This window comes from Cryptomeria japonica, chromosome 8 (assembly GCF_030272615.1).
Source record: "Cryptomeria japonica chromosome 8, Sugi_1.0, whole genome shotgun sequence".
Lineage (NCBI taxonomy): Eukaryota > Viridiplantae > Streptophyta > Pinopsida > Cupressales > Cupressaceae > Cryptomeria > Cryptomeria japonica.
Genome location: NC_081412.1, coordinates 674326407 through 674347290, shown reverse-complemented (window position 1 = coordinate 674347290; position 20884 = coordinate 674326407). Strand labels below are relative to the sequence as shown.

The following is a 20884-nucleotide window of genomic DNA, read 5'->3' as shown; positions in this document are numbered from 1 at the left end:
TCGACAGCGTATGTTCATCACAAAACTGCCAATTTGACCTAGAAGACACAAATTCACATTTTTTGGACACAAATGTGCTTTCCTGAAATAAACGCGCTTGAAGACTGCATAAACGCGCCTGTTTTACACAGATGCGCCTGAAACATACAGACGTGTCTATGCTCTGCACAGTTGCGCCTGGGCAACACAGACGTGCCTCTTTGGCATAGACGCACCTACATAGCATAGATGCGGCCGCATTCGGCACAGACTCGTTTTCCATCATAGACGCGCCTGGCACAAACACAGACGCGCCCAACGAGCATAGATGCGCCTGGCACCAACACAGACGCGCCTAGATGTTTTTGACATTTTTTTGGACCATATTCTAAGCACATTTATTACATTACCTAGCATGCATTAATGACAACAATAAATGCAACAAAGTACGAAGAGGTTTTGTGGTACTTACCAGCTCTCCTGCCTCTGCTGGCCTTTGGAATCGGCGAACGCTGTTGAATCTGTGAACAAAGGCCATTGCTGCTGCTCTATTCTCGCTCTGTACTCTGATCTCTTGGATGTGTAGATGACAATGAGGATGTATTTCCCTCGTGGTCTATCTTATAGACTGCTTTAGTGCTCGTTTCTCGAGTCAGTCTTCGTTATCCCGTGACTTTGTCACTCTATCTAGTCAGTCCATTCTAGCCTTTCTTTCTTATTGAGAGATTGTCTATGGTCTTTTCACACATTTTCATCCAATCTCTCGAGGGGGCATATCATTCCCATCTTGGGGCAACTCTGTATCAGTTCATCTTATCTTCTTTGAAACAACGCAACAAGCCGCATTGTCTCAAAGTGGGGCAAAATGTAGACACGCAAAATTGTCCAGTCTAATTAAATAAATATTTTATTTATTTAATTATCTAAGCTTAATTCTTCTATTAATTAAATAAATCTTTATTTATTTAATTAATTCATTTATCCTCTTCTAGCCTTATTTCTCATTTAAATAAATACATTTATTTATTTAAATTATCCTTTTCCTAAATTAAATAAATATCTTATTTATTTAATTGATCCCACTTCTTCTATTAATTAAATAAATCTTTATTTATTTAATTAATTCATTAACCTTTTCTACCCATGACACATGTCGTTCATCTCTTAATTCATACACTACCTACCCCTCTCATTATTTTATTATTTCTTTTACCTACCCTCTAATCATAGCCAACCTCCTTTTACACCTCTCAATCTTATCCCTCCATTTCATATAGTGTCTTCTATATAAGGAGATGCTTCCTTCATTATCAAACCTTAATGACCTAACTAACTACTTGATCAATTGACTACTTGGCATATGCAATGCTACTTGCAACCACATTCCTTTCTTTGTTGAGCTCTTGTGCACATAAAATCTAAGAGCAAATATATCAAGCAAGATCAATGGAGATAGGAAGAATGGAGATCCAAACCCTATTGGACATGTGATGGTATAATCTTTGTGATTTCGTTTGATTTGCATTGTCATAGGTAATCTTCATATGTTATGGTGGATCTTTGTTGTTGTTAGGGTAGGGTTTTGTGGTTGAATTCATTTAGCTTTTCAATATCATTATTATTGTTATCCATTTTCACCATATACAGGGTCATATGGTATCCTATGACCCCTTAGGTATTGTTAGGGGTCATATTGTTTCCGAACGGGTCATATTGTATCCTATGACCCCTTAGGACACCATATGGTGTCGTTGGGGGTTGTATGGTGTGCTAAGGGGTCATATTGTGTCCTAAGGGGTCACAAGACATCGTATGACCCCTTAGACACCATATGATCCATTAGGTTTTGTTAGGGCTCATACTATGTCCTAAGAGGTCATATGGTGTCCGATGACCCTTTAGGACACCATATGACCCCTTAGGACATCATATGGTGTCGTTATGGGTCTTATGGTGTCCTAAGGGGTCATATGGTGTTATATAACCCCTTAGGACATAATATGACCCCTTAGGACATTATATGACCCCTTAGGATACCATACGACCCTTGGGACACCATATAGTGTCGCAAGGAGTTGTATGGTGTCCTAAGGGGTCATATGGTGTCCTATGAACCCTTAGGACATTATATGATCCATTAGCTGTCATCGGGGGTCTTATTGTGTCTTAATGGGTCATATGGTGTCGTATGACCCCTTAAGACACCATATGCTTGGGAGACTATATGGTGCTATGGGTCGTATGGTGTCCTAAGGGGTCATATGGTGTCCTATGACACCTTAGGACACCATATGACCCCTTAGAATACCATTTAGTTTTTGTTATGTTTCGTATGGTGTCCTATGACCCCTTAGGTGTCATTAGGGTTTATTTTATGTCCTAAGGGGTCGTATTGTGTCCTAAGGTGTCATATGGTGTCCTATGACCCCTTTGGACACTATATGATGTCGTTAGGGGTCATATTATGTCCTAAGGGGCCATATTGTGTCTTGTGACCCCTTAGGACACCACATGGTGTCGTTATGGGTTGTATGGTGTTCTAAGGGGTCATATGGTGTTCTATGACCCCTTAGGACACCATTTTTATGTTGTTATGAGTCGTATGGTCTCCTAATGGGTCATATGGTGTCCTATGACCCCTTACGACACCATATAGTTTCATTATGCATCATAGGGTGTCCTAAGGGGTCACATGGTGTTCTATGACCCTTTAGGATACCATAGGACCACTTAGGACACCATATGGTGTCATTAAGGGTCACACGGTGTGCTAAGGGGTCATATGGTGTCCTATGATCCTTTAGAACACCATATGACCCCTTAGGTATCGTTAGGCATCATTTTGTGTTCTTAGGGGTCATATGGTGTCCTATGACCCCTTAGGACACAATATGACCCATTAGGTGTTGTTAGGGGTCATATTGTGTCCTAACAGGTCATATAGTGTCCTACGACTCCTTAGGACACCATATGGTGTCGTTTGGGATTGTATGGTGTGCTAAGGGGTCATATTGTGTCCTAAAGATTCCTAGGACATCATATTCCTCTCAAGACACCATATGACCCCTTAGATATCATTAGGGGTCATATTGTGTCCTAAGGGGTCATATGGTGTCTCGTGACACCATATGACCCCTTAGGACACCATATCATGTTGTTATGGGTCTTCTTGTGTTATAAGGGGTCATATGGTTTTATATGACCCCTTAGGATACCATATGACTCCTTAGGACACCATATGGTGTCGTAAAGGGTCGTATGGTGTTCTATGGGGTCATATGATTTTGTATGACCCCTTAGGACACTATATGGCATCGTTAGGAGTCATATTATGTCCTAAGGGGTCATATTGTGTCTTATGACACCCTAGGACACCACATGGTGTCGTTATGGATCGTATGGTGTTCTAAGGGGTCATATGGTATTCTATGACCCTCTAAGACATCATATTATGTTGTTATGGGTTGTATGGTCTCCTAAGGGGTCATATAGTGTCCTATGACCCCTTAGGACACCATATGGTGTAATTATGTGTCGTATGGTGTCCTAAGGGGTCATATGGTGTTATATGACCCCTAAGGATAGCATATGATCCCTTAGGACACCATATGGTGTCGTTAGGGGTCGTATGGTGTGCTAAGGGGTCATATGGTGTGCTATGACCCCTTAGGACACAGTATGACCCCTTAGTACATCGTACAGTGTCCTTAGGGGTCATATAGTGTCCTATGACCCCTTAGGACATAATCTGACCCCTTAGGTGTTGGTAGGGGTCACATTGTGTCCTAACAAGTTATATGGTGTCTTACGACCCCTTAGGACACCATATGGTGTTGTTAGGGGTTGTATGGTGTGCTAAGGGGTCATATTGTGTTCTAAAGGTTCCTAGGACATCATATAATCCCTTAGGACACTATATGACCCCTTAGGTTTCATTAGGGGTCATATTGTGTCTTAAGGAGTCATATGGTGTGTCATGACACCATACAACCCCTTAGGACACCATATCATGTTGTTATGGGTTTTGTTATGTTCTAAGGGGTCATATGGTGTTATATGACCCCTTGGGATACCATACGACCCCTTAGGAAACCATATGGTGTCGTAAGGGGTCGTATGGTGTCCTAAGGGGTCATATGGTGTCCTATGACCCCTTAGGACACTATATGACATTTTTAGGGGTCATATTATGTCCTAAGGGGTAATATTGTGTCCTATGACCCCTTAAGACACCACATGGTATTGTTATGGATCGTATGGTGTTCTAAGGGGTCATATGGTGTTCTATGACCCTCTAAGACACCATATTATGTTGTTATGAGTTTTATGGTCCTCTAAGGGGTCATATGGTGTCCTATGACCCCTTAGGACACTATATAGTGTCATTATGTATCATATGGAATCCTGAGGGGTCATATGGTGTTCTATGACCCATTAGGGCACCATATGACCCCTTACGACACCATATGGTGTCATTAGGGGTCATACGGTGTGATAAGGGGTCAAATTGTGTCTTATGATCCCTTAGAACATCATATGACCCCTTAGGTATCATTAGGTGTCATTTTGTGTTGTTAGGGGTCATATGGTATCCTATGACCCCTTAGGATAAATATGACCCCTTAAGACACCATATAGTGTCCTTAGGGGTCATATGATGTCCTATGACCCCTTAGGTGTTGTGAGGGTCATATTGTGTCCTAACGGGTCATATGGTATCCTACGACCCTCTAGGAAACCATATGGTGTCGTTAGGGGTTGTATGGTGTGCTAAGGGGTCATATTGTGTCCTAAAGGTTCCTAGGACATCATATAACCCCTTAGGACCCCATATGACCCCTTAGGTATCGTTAGGGGTTATATTATGTCCTAAGGGGTCATATGGTGTCTCCTGACACCATATGACCCCTTAGGACACCATATCATGTCGTTATGGGTCTTCTTGTGTTATAAGGGTTCATATGGTGTTATATGACCCCTTAGGATACCATATGACCCCTTAGGACACCATATGGTGTCGTAAGGGGTCGTATGGTGTTCTAAGGGGTCATATGGTGTCCTATGATCCCTCAAGACACTATATAACCCCTTAGGTGTCGTCATGGGTCATATTGTGTCCTAATGGGTCATATGGCATTCTATGACCCCTTAGGACACCATATGACCCCTTGGGACACTATATGGTGTTATGGGTCGTATAGTGTCCTAGGGGGTCATATGGTATCCTATGACCCCTTAGGACACAATGTGACCCTTTAGGATGCCACATTGTGTCATTAGGGGTCATATGGTGTCCTAAGGGATCACTTGGTGTCTTATGACCCCTTAGGACACCATATGGTGTCATTAGGGGTCTTATTGTGTCTTAAGGGGTCATATGGTGTTTTATGACCCCTTAGGACACCATATGACCCCTTAGGAGACCATATGGTATCGTTAGGGGTCATATTATGTCCTAAAGTGTCATATGATGTTCTATGAACCCTTAGGACATGATATAACCCATTAGGAGACCATATATACTAAGTTTCAAATAAGGAGAGATATAAGGGTGAAGAGAGATGAAGAACTAAAGAGAGGGAAAAGAACTAAAGGACAAGGACATAAATAGAGATATAGATATTAAGGAGTATGAAGTGAGATGGGAAAAATCTAAAGGACAAGGATGGATAGAAAGAGGTAGACTATATCTAGATATTAAAAAGGAGAGAGGACAATAGAGATAAAAAATGAAGATAAAGGGAGAGGGAGATGAATAGATATAGAAAAAGAGAGAGGTAAAGACAAAGATAAATATATAAAGAGATGAAGAAAAAAGGATAGAGAGGGGTAAAGAGAGAGATAAAAAAAGGAAGAGATAAAGAGATATAAAGGAAGAGAAATATAGATAGATAGAGAGATATAAATAGTGCAAGAGAGTGAGAAAGAGAGATAGAGATTATAGATAGGGATAGATAGAGAGGGAGAGAGAGAAAGAGGAAGATATAGAGATATATAAAGGCACTATAGAGAAGGATGTGGGGAGAGAGCCAAAGATATATAAAGATGGAGAAAATAAAGAGATAAAGGTAGAGAAAGGGAAAGATACTTCAAGAGGGCGATAGAGGAAGAGACAAAGAAGTAGATTAATCATGTATAGAGGAAGATATATAAAGATAGAGGAACATATATTAAGAGAGATTGATAGGGAAAGAGATGGAGATGTGAAGATTGAGATAGAGATATATATGGATAGAAAGTGATAGACAGAGTAAGACAAATTGAGGGAGAGATGGAGTGAATAAGTGAGATTTAGAGATAATGAGATATAAATATACATGAAGACAGATCTATAGGGATATAGAGATAGAGGGGACAAGATAGGGAGAGAAGGGAGGTGATAGAGACAAGTAATATATAAGTATAGGTAGGATAAGGTAAAGGAGGGAGATAAATAGAGAGAAGAGATATTATTAGATAGAAATATAGAAATAAGGAGTGACAATGATGAAGTGGGAGAGGGGGAGATAGGAATAGAAAGGTGCAGATATATGTAGAGATGCATGTAACTTGGGAATTTATTTATCTATATGAGATGAGAAAATAAGTGACATAAGTAGAGAAGAAAGAGATAGATAAAATATATTATATAAGTATAGATAGATAAGTGACAGATAAAGGAGATGATAGGAAAAAAATGAGACTTTGTATGCAAAATTTGTGAGTATTTAAAGTTTTAAAATTCAAGGACAAACTTTAAATAATTATAATTAGTTTTTATTCCATAATATCATCAAACTACCTCATCCATTTGATAGGTCTCTGAATTACCTTTCCAATGCCTGTAAAAAGTCAACATTTTGATAAGAAACGCAAACGTTATGCCCATTTCACTAAACTATATTTTTTATGTTGAGAGAAATGGATATCCGATTTGAAAAAAAGTATGACATCACAATAGTGACATCACAAATTGGATATCCGATTTGGTTTGGTATTACCAAACCAAATTCAAATTTTGGCCGACCCAAACAAAAAGTCAAAGCAGATTTTGGCGTGTTTGGAAAGGTTTAAAATGCATTTGTTTTTCCATTAACACTTTTTGGCCCCCCATGATCTTGCACATACCCAAATGTATCTTCTTAAATTTCATTAGGTGTATTATGTTCGTTTGGTAAATCAAATTGAGATGTTGAGGATGACATACCTTCTTCTCCCATTGTTCTTATGTCACATAATTTCTTCATACGTTGCCTTTGTCTTTCCTTTTCAACCTCTCATTGTTCCATTGTTCCTCGCTTGTTCTTTCCCATGGTTGATATCGATTTTCCTAAATAGAATCATATTACATATATATGTAAACAAAAGTTCATAAACAAACAAATAACCATAAATATGCATCTTATCACTGTTTTTTAGAATCAAACTATTAAACAATCACAATACTATTGACAAAACTAATAAGAACAACAATTCAATTATTTGAAATCATGCAAAAACAAAAAATTCACTTACTTCTATGTATAAAACAGTGATAAAAGTGCAGACACAGTTCCAGAGGGGCCTTCAATGACCTCAAAAACTTCTTTTGAGGTTGTTGAGGCTCTTGGGCAACTAAAACTATGTCTATGTACTGCATACACACTACATTAATAACCGCGTACATGTTGTTAGTCCATAAAATGTTGGCAAGCCCAACGATTTTTTTTTTTTCCGATTCTGTACTAATAAGTAGCATGTACGCGCTCCTAAGCCTAAAAACTATTATCGTAGGGTACCAAATAATGGGCTCAGTACCTCATACATGCTTACAAGTAATAAGCACCACGTACGCGCTCCTATGCCTTAAAAATGTTATGGCAGGACAGTGAACTAATAGGTTCAGTATCTCGTATGCGCTATTGGTAGTAGAAAAAATGTGAATGAAAAGGAAGAGAGAGAGAGAGAGAGAGAGAGAGAGAGAGAGAGAGAGAGAGAGAGAGAGAGAGAGAGAGAGAGAGAGAGAGAGAGAGAGAGAGAGAGAGTAGGGGGGAGGGAGAGAAGAGGGGGGGTGGAAGGGAAGGAGGGAGAGAGGGAGAGGAGAGGGGGGAGGGAGGGAGGGAGAGGAGAGGGGGGAGGAGGGGAGAAGGGAGAGGAAGAGAGAGAGAGAGAGAGAGAGAGAGAGAGAGAGAGAGAGAGAGAGAGAGAGAGAGAGAGAGAGAGAGAGAGAGAGAGAGAGAGAGAGAGAGAGAGAGAGAGAGAGAGAGAGAGAGAGAGAGAGAGAGAGAGAGAGAGAGAGAGAGAGAGAGAGAGAGAGAGAGGTATAGAGAGGGGGAGGGAAGGTAGAGAGAGGGAGAGAGGTAGAGGGAGGGAGAGAGGGAGAGAAGAGGGGGGGGTGGGAGAGAAGAAGGGGTATGGAGGAAGGGAGAGGGAGAGTAGGGGAGGGAGAGAGAAGGAGGGAAGGAGGAAGAGTGAGAGAGGAAGAGAGGAAGAGAGAGAGAGAGAGAGAGAGAGAGAGAGAGAGAGAGAGAGAGAGAGAGAGAGAGAGAGAGAGAGAGAGAGAGAGAGAAGAGGGAGAGAGAGAGAGGGAGAGAGGGAGAGATGGAGAGAAGAGGGGGGGAGGGAGGGAGAGCATAAGTGAGGGACCTATAACAACACCAAATAACACAATATAGGACCTATAACGATACCAAATAGTGTCCTAAGGGGTCATAGAACACCACATGAACCCTTAGGACACCATATGGTGTTGTTATGTGTCATATAGTGTCTTAAGGGGTAATATGGTGTCCTAAGGGGTCACAGGACACCATATGACCTCTTAGGAAACAATATGACCTCTAATGACACCCAAGGGGTCATATGGTGGGCTAATAAAATGATATATTAAATTTAAAGTTATGAATAGAACATCATACAATAGAACATCAGTAGTTTAGCTTTGATATAGCTAAGTTAGACCATTGTCAGTTTAAGAGAGACTCCAAGTGAACAAACAACGAGGCTTCGCTAAAAAGCAAGTGTAAGAGCTTGACCTAACCCTAAGAGTATTGCCTAAGTTCTAAAACATATGATGCTATTAAATTTGCAAGGTTATAGGACTGATCTTGATTGTGACTATAGGAATTACAAAAGAAGAGAAAGAGGGAGGGAGAGAAGAAGAGAAAGAGGGATGGGGTATGGAGGAAGGGAGAAGGGGAGAGAGCAAGAGAGAGAGAGAGAGGGATTGGGTATGGAGGAAGGGAGAAGGGGAGAGAGAGAGGGAGGGAGGGAGAGGGAGAGAGGGAGAGAAGAAGGAGGGGGGAGGGAGAGGAAGAGAGATCGAATCCAGGACACAATATGACCCTTAGAACACAATATGACCCCTAACAACATCTAAGGGGTCATAGGGTGTCCTAAGGGGTCATATGACATTATATTATCCCTTAGCACACCATAGGACCTATAAAGACACCAAATAGTGTCCTAAGGGGTCATAGAACACCATATGACCCTTTAGAACACCATATGGTGTTGTTATGGGTCATTGGTGTCCCGAGGGGTCACATGGCATCCTATGACCCCTTAGGACACCATATGGTGTTGTTATGTGTCGTATGGTGTCTTAATGGGTCATATGGTGTCCTAAGGGGTCACAGGACACCATATGACCTCTTAGGAAATGATATGACCTCTAATGACACCTAAGGGGTCATATGGTGGGCTAATAAAATGATATATTAAATTTAAAGTTATGAATAGAACATCATACAATAGAACATTAGTAGTTTAGTTTTGATATAGCTAAGTTAGACCATTGTCAGCATAAAAGAGACTCCAAGCGAGAAAACAATGAGGCTTCGCTAAAAAGCAAGTGTAAGAGCTTGACCTAACCCTAAGAGTACTACCTAAGTTCTAAAACATATGATGCTGTTAAATTTGCAAGGTTATTGGACTGATCTCGATTATGACTATAAGAATTACACACTTGATTTCTTTCATGGGTATGTATCGTTCCAAGCCGTTTGACAAGTGATGATCATCATATACTACCACTACCATGCATTCAACAAACTTTAATTTCTTTAGGTGACAGGCATTGTGTAACAACATGAGAACTCTCACATACCCACCACTATCATTCTCCAGGACATCATCTGTGTTACTCTCCCTCTTTCTCTTCCTACCGGTTGTTTCCTTCTGAAAAACATATTGCAGGTACTCTGACTCATCATGTTGCTTTGTTGACACTATTTTGCACATCTTCTCTACTCATTAAAAACACATTCGAGAAGAATATTGTTGTAGGTTTCTTTGTTTGTCATGGTAATGCACCCGTGGTTCAATTTCAAACCCTATTCCTCCTATTCAATATACACCTACAAATCCATCAGTCAATTTTCTTAGGAGATCATACATGATAAAAATCAAAGAGGAAGTTGCAGACAAGAAATAAATTCACTTACTTCTATAGAAGTGCAAAAACGGTTGCAGTGGGGTATGGAGGGAGGGAGGGAGAGAAGAAGAGAAAGAGGGATGGGGTATGGAGGAAGGGAGAAGGGGAGAGAGCGAGAGAGAGAGGAATGGGGTATGGAGGAAGAGATAAGGGGAGAGATGGAGAGATGGGGTATGGAGGAAGGGAGAAGGGGAGAGAGGGAGGGAGAGAGAGAGAGAGAGGCACCTTGTATGCATTTGAAAGGGGGAGACAATACACTTATATGTCTATATATACTTAATATATTATATATTATTATATACATATATATATTATATGTGTATACACATATTATATATAAAATATCATATTATACATATATTATATGTATATACACATATTATATACAATATCATATTATAAAATAGCGCGTACGTGCTGTTTATAGTAAAAAGAGCATGTGCGCGTTGTTTATAGTAAAAAGAGCGTGTGCGTGCTTCTTACACCATAAGTACCCCATACACACTTTTTAAACCATAAGTACCCCGTATGCGATTTTGACTGTTTAGGCTTGGAAATAGGTCTAGATGACAAAGTTACGGTTTGGAAGTTTGATTTCCCTCCATTTCTCTCATTTTTGACTTGTTTTATTTTATCGACTTTGTCATCATCAGGTTTACACTTCATCAAGTGGGTATTTCTAAAATTGCCACCATATTTTCACCCATCTTCTAAGCTTTCTAACCATAGAATTTTTTTTCAATTTGAACAACAATAACATATTATTATTGAATTTATTTTACTAGTGTCTGCATAGTTCTCATAGACATAGGTGCACCATTTTTTTAATAACTTTTGATATACTAATCCAAATTTAAAAAACTTTATATATTATTGAAGTGCACTTGATTCTTTACAATATAAAATAAAATAAAATGTATTTTCGATTTGTTTAGTGCAACTTATGCTTCACGCACGAACAGGTACCTAATTTTCAGGATGTGCTAGATTGGAAAAATCATAAAAAAACAAATACGCAACAAAAAATTACAAACAAATACACATCTTCTAGTGCTCACTCTTAACTATCTTTCTGCCAAAGGATTTGTCAAAATACTAAATCTAACTATGACTTTTTTGATGCGCACGTCAGACACTATGTTATGTTTTTCATGCGCGAAGGATTTGACCTCCTTAATCTTATCCAATTTTGAAAAAGTTTAGTATTTTGGAAACTAGATTAAGAGTACTACAGTATTTGTTTTTAGATTATCTTCATATCTTGAGTGGATGACTTTCAAATTTTGCCTCCAAGTTCAGGTTCACTTGATTTCAGAAAAAAAGTGTCCACTTATACCCCCTTTTTGACCACCATCTTTGTCCACTTACCCTATTCAAAGATGAAGATTCATATTGGAAATAATGGTGTTAGAGGGGTAGTATTTACAAGGATCCATGTGTTCTCGCTCAACTATACATGGATATGAAAATGGTTGTCTATAGAGATGGGAGAATTTTGGGGTGCAAAGCTACACTATTGCATTTGACCTGGAATGAGATAATTTAGCTATTATAAGGCATATTGTAGTGCTACATAGATCACACAAACAAGCATATGTGTATTCGTATGATGAATTCATGAGGTAGTCATGGATGAGAGATTTTCCCTCTAGCAAATAGTGATTAATGAAATTTATTAGGTAGAGTAGAGACCATGAATTTTTTTTGAGGCCTCACTAAGTGGTGATTAGAAGTTGATGTATGTATAGACAACATGTTTCTTTATTCTAGGTAAACTCCATATGCCATAGAACAATATATATCACATAGAGTGTGGTGAAAGTCTAGCTTACCATAGGGTAAGCCATTGAGGGAGGTAGTTTGTTCTCCAATGAATTGAGAGATTGATCCATGGGGGATGTCTAAGTATAGATTTTGGACAAGTTCAAGATGTTGTTAGTATTTTTCAGGTTTTATTGTGTGAGATTATTTTTTTTGATCGTCAACATTTCAAATCACACTCTGTGATTCGAAATGTTGATATAAAAAAAAAATCTCACACAATCAAACTCAAAAACTACTAACAATATTTGAATGGATTGTGGAAATCTTATAGTTTTGAAGTTAAAGATGGTTATATCTTTATCTACTACCTTCATTGCTAGGACTAGAGGTAGAAAATATGAGCATTTCTCTTGACTATGTAGAGTGGTGGGTATATCATCATCTAGTGACACTAATGATTCCTAATGTTGGGGAAGTGATGGGTGGAGATGGAGTGATTGAGGAGGTGGAGGTGTTAGGTAGGTCTAACAAAGGTTGGTGGTGATAGTATGGGTTTGTCAAGGGTGAGACAATGAGTGAGTGGGGATGAGGTTTAGGAGATGGAGTTGGATGAGGATCAATAGGATGTGAAGGAAGATGAGAACACACGTGTGGATAGCTATTGCATTATCGTAGTTAAAATTATGTTGGAGGAAGATAGATGAGACTCACACAAGGGATCAAGTAGTCCAAGGGAGGGATAGCCTATAGTTAGAGAGGGATAGATAGTATGAGGAAATGGATGTGGAGTGAGATAAGGGGATAACCTATAGAGAAAGATAGAAATATTAATGAGGGAGGAAGATGAGGCTTGAGATAAAAAATGAGAAGATGGGGAAGAGGAGGTTCAACTAAGATCAGAGAGAGATGCACTAGCTATTCAACTAGAATAGGCTCAATTAGATCTACAATGGGTTCATGTAGATAGGCATGAAGCTCAAGAACTATTAGGTACATAGGAATTGGCTCCTATAGTGGTGAAGATTGAAAGGTTTGCATGAGGTTGAGTACTATAAATATCTATATGAGAAAGAACTACCTGTAGATTAGAGGGCACCATCATATCCAACTAGATCAACTAGTAGATCTACATAGTTGAGGAAGTCTAAGAGGACATCATAATTTGAATTCTATTTATTTTTGGATATTTTTATAGGTTTGACTACTCGAAGGGGCCTATTATTATTGAGCATTCATAAGTACTTTTATTATATTTCTAAGTATTTGCATTGTTTCACTCTTTTTTTACATAGTATTTTATTCTGTTATGTGCCAACCTAGCTAAAACCTTTCCACTTATACAATCATTCTTGTATGAAAATGATAACATAGCCAAAGTTTAAATAAAAAGGAAAATTTTAAGGTTGAAATTCACTATTACAAAGATGTACCCAATTCTTAGAGTTAATTCAATAATATGCACCTTGAGTATATCACCCAATCAATGTAATAATTTTCATCCATAATTTTAAAAATATATTATTGTATTCCATCACTTATCTCTACGTAAATACACTACATAACTAAGCTTAGTAGACAATCATTAACTATTCTTCTTACAAGTATTTTTTATAAATTTTAATGGGATTTATATTCATATTTTAATAGATATAAAATTCAAGCACCCTCATCTTATAAAGGAGCATTGGCATATTTTTTAATATACTCTCTCATGCAAATCTAAGGTTAGAGTTGTATACTTTTAGGAAAAAGTGAATTGTGTGAATCAAATCAATTTGTTTCATTATATAATTTGACTAATTTAATGAATTTTTTGTATACTTATATATATGTGCCAACAAAGAAATATTTTGATACACATGTTAATTTTCCATTTATTTTTGCTCCTATTTTGAGATAATTGCATAAGTAAATTACATATCAATAAATATCCAATCTTGTGTAACTGTGGACTTGATTCCTTCTCTTGAGCACATTTATCCATTTACATAATTTTTCATACTTTTATCCATATCCTCTCCATTTATACACCTCCTTCTATGAATCCCTTATTTATTACACCATACATATCGAAATATTCATTTTTTATACAAATATTACCATTTACCTATCTTGGGGTCAGCTCCATAATTGTAAGAATGGTCTCATGCTTGTAGATACGGCCCCTAAAATTTAATTATTCAAATTTAAATTTGGTGATCTCTTGTAAATTTTATTAGCTCTATTATGAGTCAAGTAAACAAAAATGTATGTGATTTATGGCTATGCACTCATATTTTAATGAATTCAATTGCATTTATTTGGGACATCAAAGAATTGTTGAATTTTATTCACATTGAAGGAAGAAACATGTTAGGAACACTTCAAACGGAGCACCTAAGAAAAACCTAGTGAATTACATCACATTACTCTAGAAAATTTTCATGTTAGAAGCTTGTTACCTTGAATTATTTCACAAACCATAAAGCTAGTCATTTTTCAAGGGCCGACTTAGAAGAAATTGTCACTTAACAATTTGATAGCTCTTTAAGCAATCCTTAGAAAAGCTTAGAGAATGACAAATTCAGTGAACCATGAAGCAAAAATATACAAGTTACAAGATCAAAATTGTGCATCAGAAAATTATTTATTTTACTATTATAATTAAGTTTTATAATATAATATTTTTTATAATAATTATTTTAATTATAAAAAATAGACCCTACTCTTACTTTCAAACAAATTTGAAAATTTAGATAGCAAACCATTACTATGTTAGATTTGAATTAAATGCATTCACTAAACAAAAGAAAGTAGATTTGAACATTACAAAATAAAATTCGTGATTAGTTATTGAAATATTAAACAAAATAAAAATAAGGTGAGAACACAATTTTCTCTATACTCCGAGTTTCCACAATGTTCTTCCATTCTTGTGTGGAATGCTTTTCTTCTATAAGCCAAGAGTCTCTTGCAAATAAATGAGTCAAGATTGACCAAAACTTAGTGAACAATGAAAATGAAGAGCACATTTTGTGTCTATTCTTGGAGCAGTTCACATGCTTGTAATATTTATAAATATAATAGTTCACCTTTTCCCACTAGGATGGTTTTCAAGTAATGTTTGGGTGATTGAAAATAGATGAATCAAATGAAGACTATTGAAAAAAATAGATGAATCAAGATCGACCAAAAAATATCAAAATTGACCCCCATAAAAATCAAAATTGAAGAACGAAGTGAATGATGAAAATCATAAGGACCCATTTGAATGATGAAAATGAAGGGCCCATTTGAAAATGAAAGTTTCTCCGGTCTGCATGTACAGCAAATCTGGTGAACGAAGGATGAAGATGACCTGCACATCTTCTGTCTATGCTTACTGTAATCTCGATTAGATGTAAAGCATGAACAAAATTAAACAAATTTGAATAATATAAGACATTAAAGAAAGTGAAAATAATGTGAACACAATTTTCTCCATGCTAAATTTCAACCCATTTTCCACAACCTTCTTCCGTGTAGGATTGATATGAAAGTCACATCTTTGTGTCTATTCTTGGAGTTGCAGTCCACACGGTTGTAAAAAATTTCAACGTAATCTATACCTTTTCCCACTTGCATGTAGCTTTATGTCTATTAATGGAGTCGTACCCCAAACGCTTATAACATTAGTTAAATGCTTACTGTAATCTCGACCCTTTCACACTTGCATGGAACCTTCCTCCCATTTCCTCCACTTCCATTTGTGTGCGACACAATCATCATCTTTCTGGTCTTCGTATGACTTCTCATCATGGGACAGCTTATAAATAACAATTCGGTGAGCCTGAGTACAACACAGAGGGTTGGGGTTTGTGAGTTCAAGACAGATAAAAGATGAAGATGGCTCTAGTATGTTTCCTCCTCTTGGTTTTCTCTGCATTACCTACACACATTTCTTCTCATTCTGATGAAGAAGCTCTTCTGTCCTTTAAGCATTCTTTGATTTCCCAGTCGAATAATTTATTGTCCGATTGGTCTCCTCATCATTCCTTTTGCAATTGGACTGGTGTTGTCTGCTCTTCTCGTCATCAACGTGTGGCTTCTTTGAATCTCACTGGTATGTCTTTGTTAGGAACCATCTCTCCTTTTCTTGGCAATCTCTCTTTTCTTAGAATACTTGATTTTGCAAATAACAGTTTACAAGGCCAAATTCCTCCTCAGCTAGGGAGGCTTTTTCGTCTTAGAATACTTGTGTTGGCTCAAAATAAATTGGAAGGCTCCATTCCATCCACTTTAGGAGATTGTGGTTCTTTGCAAGTTCTAAGTTTGTCTTATAACAATTTGAGTGGTAGTATTCCCTCTCAGCTTGGCTATCTTCCACATTTGGAAGCACTTTTGTTAGGAGCAAACCAGTTGACAGGCACAGTCCCCACTTCTTTAGGAAATCTGTCTTCTTTAATATCCTTTCAATTGATGAGAAACAAACTCCAAGGTAAGATTCCAATTGAATTGGGTATGCTTACTAAACTTGAAGTGCTTTCTATTAGCACCAACAACTTGATAGGAGTGATTCCTGCTGCCCTTTCAAATTGCACTCTTCTCCATAATTTGTCATTATATTATAATCAATTAACTGGACACATACCTTGGGAAATTGGCAAATTGCGAGAGTTGCAACATCTCCTATTGGAGGGAAACCAACTCATTGGAGAAATACCAAGTTCCCTCACCAATTGTACTCAACTTCAAGTGGTTGATTTAGCTAGCAACCAACTTAGTGGTAAGGTGCCCTTGGAATTTGGTAATTTACACCAACTTCTATGGCTTAATTTGTGGGATAATCATCTTGTGAGCCAAAGCAACAATTTTTCTATTCTAACAGCTTTGACTAATTGTTCTTCTTTACAATTTCTAAGCTTGTCCCTTAATTATTTCACTGGCATGTTGCCCTCTTCTATTAGTCAATTATCAAGCAAACTCACTGATTTAGAGTTATTCTCCAATAAAATTGAGGGAAATATACCAAGCGGTATTAGCAACCTCACAATGTTGACATACTTAGACTTATCAGACAATCGTTTTAATGGAACTATTCCATCCCCATTCAGTCAACTTCCAAATCTTGAAAGCTTGTTTCTAGCCATAAACAATTTGTATGGAAACATTCCAAACAATTGGGGTCAAGCAAAACACCTTGGGCAATTAGTACTTAGTGAAAACATGCTTTCAGGGAAAATTCCAAATAGTCTTGGTGATCTCACACAATTAAGAGTTTTAGCTCTTGATCACAATCAACTATCAGGAAAAATTCCTGGTAGCTTAGGGAGATGTGAAACATTGGAGGTGTTAGACTTGTCTCACAACAAGCTAAGAGGAAATATACCCCCGGAATTAGCAAATCTTAAAAACCTCCAACTTTATTTCAATATTTCTGACAATTTATTACAAGGTTCTCTTTTAGAAATGAGTAAAATGGTAATGGTTCAAGCTATAGATGTGTCTCTTAACAAGTTCTCAAGTGAAATTCCAGCCTCACTATCAAGCTGCACAAATTTACAATATTTGAATCTTTCATGGAATTCTTTGTATGGTCCAATACAAACATCACTCACACAACTCAAAAATCTTCTGGACATTGATCTCTCCAACAACAATTTGTCAGGTGCAATTCCAATGGCTTTTGGAGAAATGGAAACACTTCAACATATCAATCTCTCTTCAAACAAATTAACAGGGGAGGTTCCAGAGGAAGGAGTTTTTGCAACAATTGATGAGTCAACAATTATGGGAAATCTTGGCCTTTGTGGAACATTGATGACATTGTCCCCATGCTCTCATTCCAAGCACAAACAACCACCAGTTAGCAAGAAGGTGATAATTCCTGTTGTGGTCGGCATTGCAATTTTCATCATGTCTTTCCTATTGTTTATCATTTCCTATAGATGGAGACAAAGAAAGATTCCCAATCTCAATGTGTGGCCCATACGAATTGCATATGAAGAACTTCTAGATGCAACTGGTGGCTTTAGTGAGGCAAATCTAATAGGAATTGGTAGTTTTGGATCTATCTATAAAGGGATTCTAAAAAATGGTATAGATATTGCCGTTAAAGTTCTAAATTTACAAGATGAAAATGCTCTTCGAACATTTGATAGAGAATGTAATGTGTTGAAAAGAGTCAGGCATCGAAATGTAATTAAAATCATTTCAACTTGTTCCAACCTTGACTTTAAAGCATTGGTCCTTCCATTCATGTCAAATGGAAGTTTGGGGAGATGGCTTTACCCTGAGGGAGGAGATGAATGCAAATTAAATTTGATTGACCGATTAAGAATAGCAAAGGAGATAGCACAAGGAATGGAATATCTGCATCACCATTGCTTTGTACAAGTTATACATTGTGATCTAAAACCCAATAATGTATTATTGGGGGATGATTTGACTCCATGTGTAGCAGATTTCGGCATTACCAAACTTCTATTTGGGAATTCAATGAATTCATTTTCTTCTACAAATGCATTGAATGGATCTATTGGCTACATTGCACCAGGTATAAAACTTTGCATTATTCCAATATAAATTATTATTATTTTCAGAATTAGTATGGATATTTTATATAGTTTGAGGATCACTAATTATTGTATTATGTTGTAGAGTATGGAATGGGTGGAATGGTTTCCACAAAAGGAGATGTATACAGCTATGGAATTCTTCTTTTAGAGTTGTTGACAAGGAGGAGACCTACAAATGACATGTTTGTAGAGGGAATTAATCTACCAAAATGGGTAGGTATGAATTTTCCAAATAAAATCACTGAAGTGGTGGATGACAACCTACTTAGAGATGTTAATGAATCAGATTTATCAATGGTGTTGTCATGTCTTACTCAATTTATGCAAGTTGGACTGGCTTGCACAAGGGAGCTGCCACAAGAACGACCAGATATGATGGAGATAACTAAAAGATTAGAAAAAATAGCAATAACATTTCTTGGTACTCGGTCTCTTCAATTGCCCATAGATATTTTGTCCTTTCTTGAGAGTACAAATGATCGAGAAAATATTGAATTAGGAAAGGATGATAATTGGTCTACATCTACATCGTAGATCTTCACTCAACTTGAGAGATTATGTATTTATGACATTTTAATGTTTGGTCAAACTCTCAAAGTATAATCTTTAGCCATTTAGAAGACAATATATCTATTGATTGACTCTATATATAAAGAAATAGAAAGAAAATTGAAACAAAATTATGTTAAAAATTTTGTTTCTTGACACTCTCTTTATTTTTCTGTTGAGAAAACACATATTATATCTTTGTTGATTTTACATACACAAAATATAACTAAAATATGAAAAAAAATTAAATCGATTTTTTTAGAATAGATTAAAATGTTTTAAAACAAGCAACTATTTAAATTTGACTTCAAATGAACAAATAATATAAATATACTAAATATCTAATTAACATACATAATATACTGTAACATCCACTCTTTTTAACAAAAAATAAAGATAATTGTTATTTATTTTTTAATTAATATTTGAATTTTCAACTTTATTTATAATTAACAATTACATTTATTTTTTCTCTTTGAGTTATTTCTTATTCTTCATTCTTTCCCTCAGCTCTGCAATTATAGGGTAGAGCCAAAGGAAACAAAGAAGCATTACCATTTATGTAATGCATAGTCATACCAGTTTTTAAAAAAAATCCAGAAAACCTTATTAATTTGATCATTTTGAGAGAGATTTACAAAACACCCACTCTCTCAAGTTGCTTTTTGATAATTATATTTATGATCTCTCTTGAGAAACAAAGATTAAATTTTATTGTATACTAACAATAAGAAAATGGGGATATGGAAAAATTCCCTTTTAAACTTCGAATGGGAGAACATGTATTCATTCACAAGTCTATTGTAATCAAGGTTTCTAACTGGTTTGTTACCATTTGTATGGACTCCCAACTATGCAGGCAATGACTAGATGTATGCAGAACACTTTAATGGCTTTTTTATGACACTTCTACAATATGCTAGTTATATTCACTAATATCTGCAGTGAATGAGACAATTAATTTAATTTAATATGTTTAATTTGGATATTAAGTAAATAAAAATATTAATGTTTCTTTTATTATTAAGAAAATATATTTAACTGTGTTTAGTTGTAGAAAATGAATAAAGTAATTATCTTTTTAAGTAGACTACAAATTATAATAGACAATCAATATTATTTTCATTTATTTTTAAGTTAATGTGTATGTTTAAATCTTTTGAATCAAATTAATTTAGTGGATGGCTTAAATTACAAGGACTAAGCTTTGACTTCTAAACTTAAAAAATGTAAACATTCAGAATTGACCAACATTCCCTAAATTTAATATACTACTTAATGTGTGTGATTTAAGACTGACCTTAATTTAATATTAATATTTGCAATTTTTTTTTCCATTTTGACAAATTTACAATTATAATCCATTACTTTCCAGTCTTCTTTTTAGAGTTGGCTGCAACTTACATATCTATTCAAAAATGGATGACCCTCTGTAATCCATGCTATCAATATTTTTCTTTGGTGCTTCAACATTGAATTCTTGTGATAAACTAATTGTTTCAGTCCCAGATTTTGCAATTGGACGTGGGGCATCATGCCAATAAAGGATTGTACAGAAGGGTTGAAAACAGCTCAACAAAGGGGACTTTTTCCTTCCATTCTTCTACATTGATCACTTATGGTATGCTTCTTGTTTCAGTCCCACGTTTTGCATTTGGTGGGT

At 36.5% G+C, this 20884-nt stretch overlaps 1 protein-coding gene across 1 annotated transcript; it reads left to right on the top strand.

Annotated features, from left to right (window-relative positions):
- The first annotated feature begins 15843 nt into the window (after positions 1-15843).
- LOC131075228 (LRR receptor-like serine/threonine-protein kinase FLS2) lies at positions 15844-19276 on the top strand. The gene is made up of 2 exons (XM_058012059.2): positions 15844-18650; positions 18755-19276. Exons 1-2 carry the CDS (start codon positions 15995-15997, stop codon positions 19204-19206), a joined length of 3108 nt encoding a protein of 1035 aa, XP_057868042.2. The 5' UTR covers positions 15844-15994; the 3' UTR covers positions 19207-19276.
- Positions 19277-20884: the final 1608 nt, after the last annotated feature.

What these genes read in the sequence shown, in the direction of transcription:
- LOC131075228 (XM_058012059.2), top strand. Translation starts at nt 15,995, where the DNA reads ATGAAGATGGCTCTAGTATGTTTCCTCCTCTTGGTTTTCTCTGCATTA. An exon ending in TATTGGCTACATTGCACCAG is followed by an intron (nt 18,651 to 18,754) that starts GTATAAAACTTT and finishes ATTATGTTGTAG; the next exon opens with AGTATGGAATGGGTGGAATG.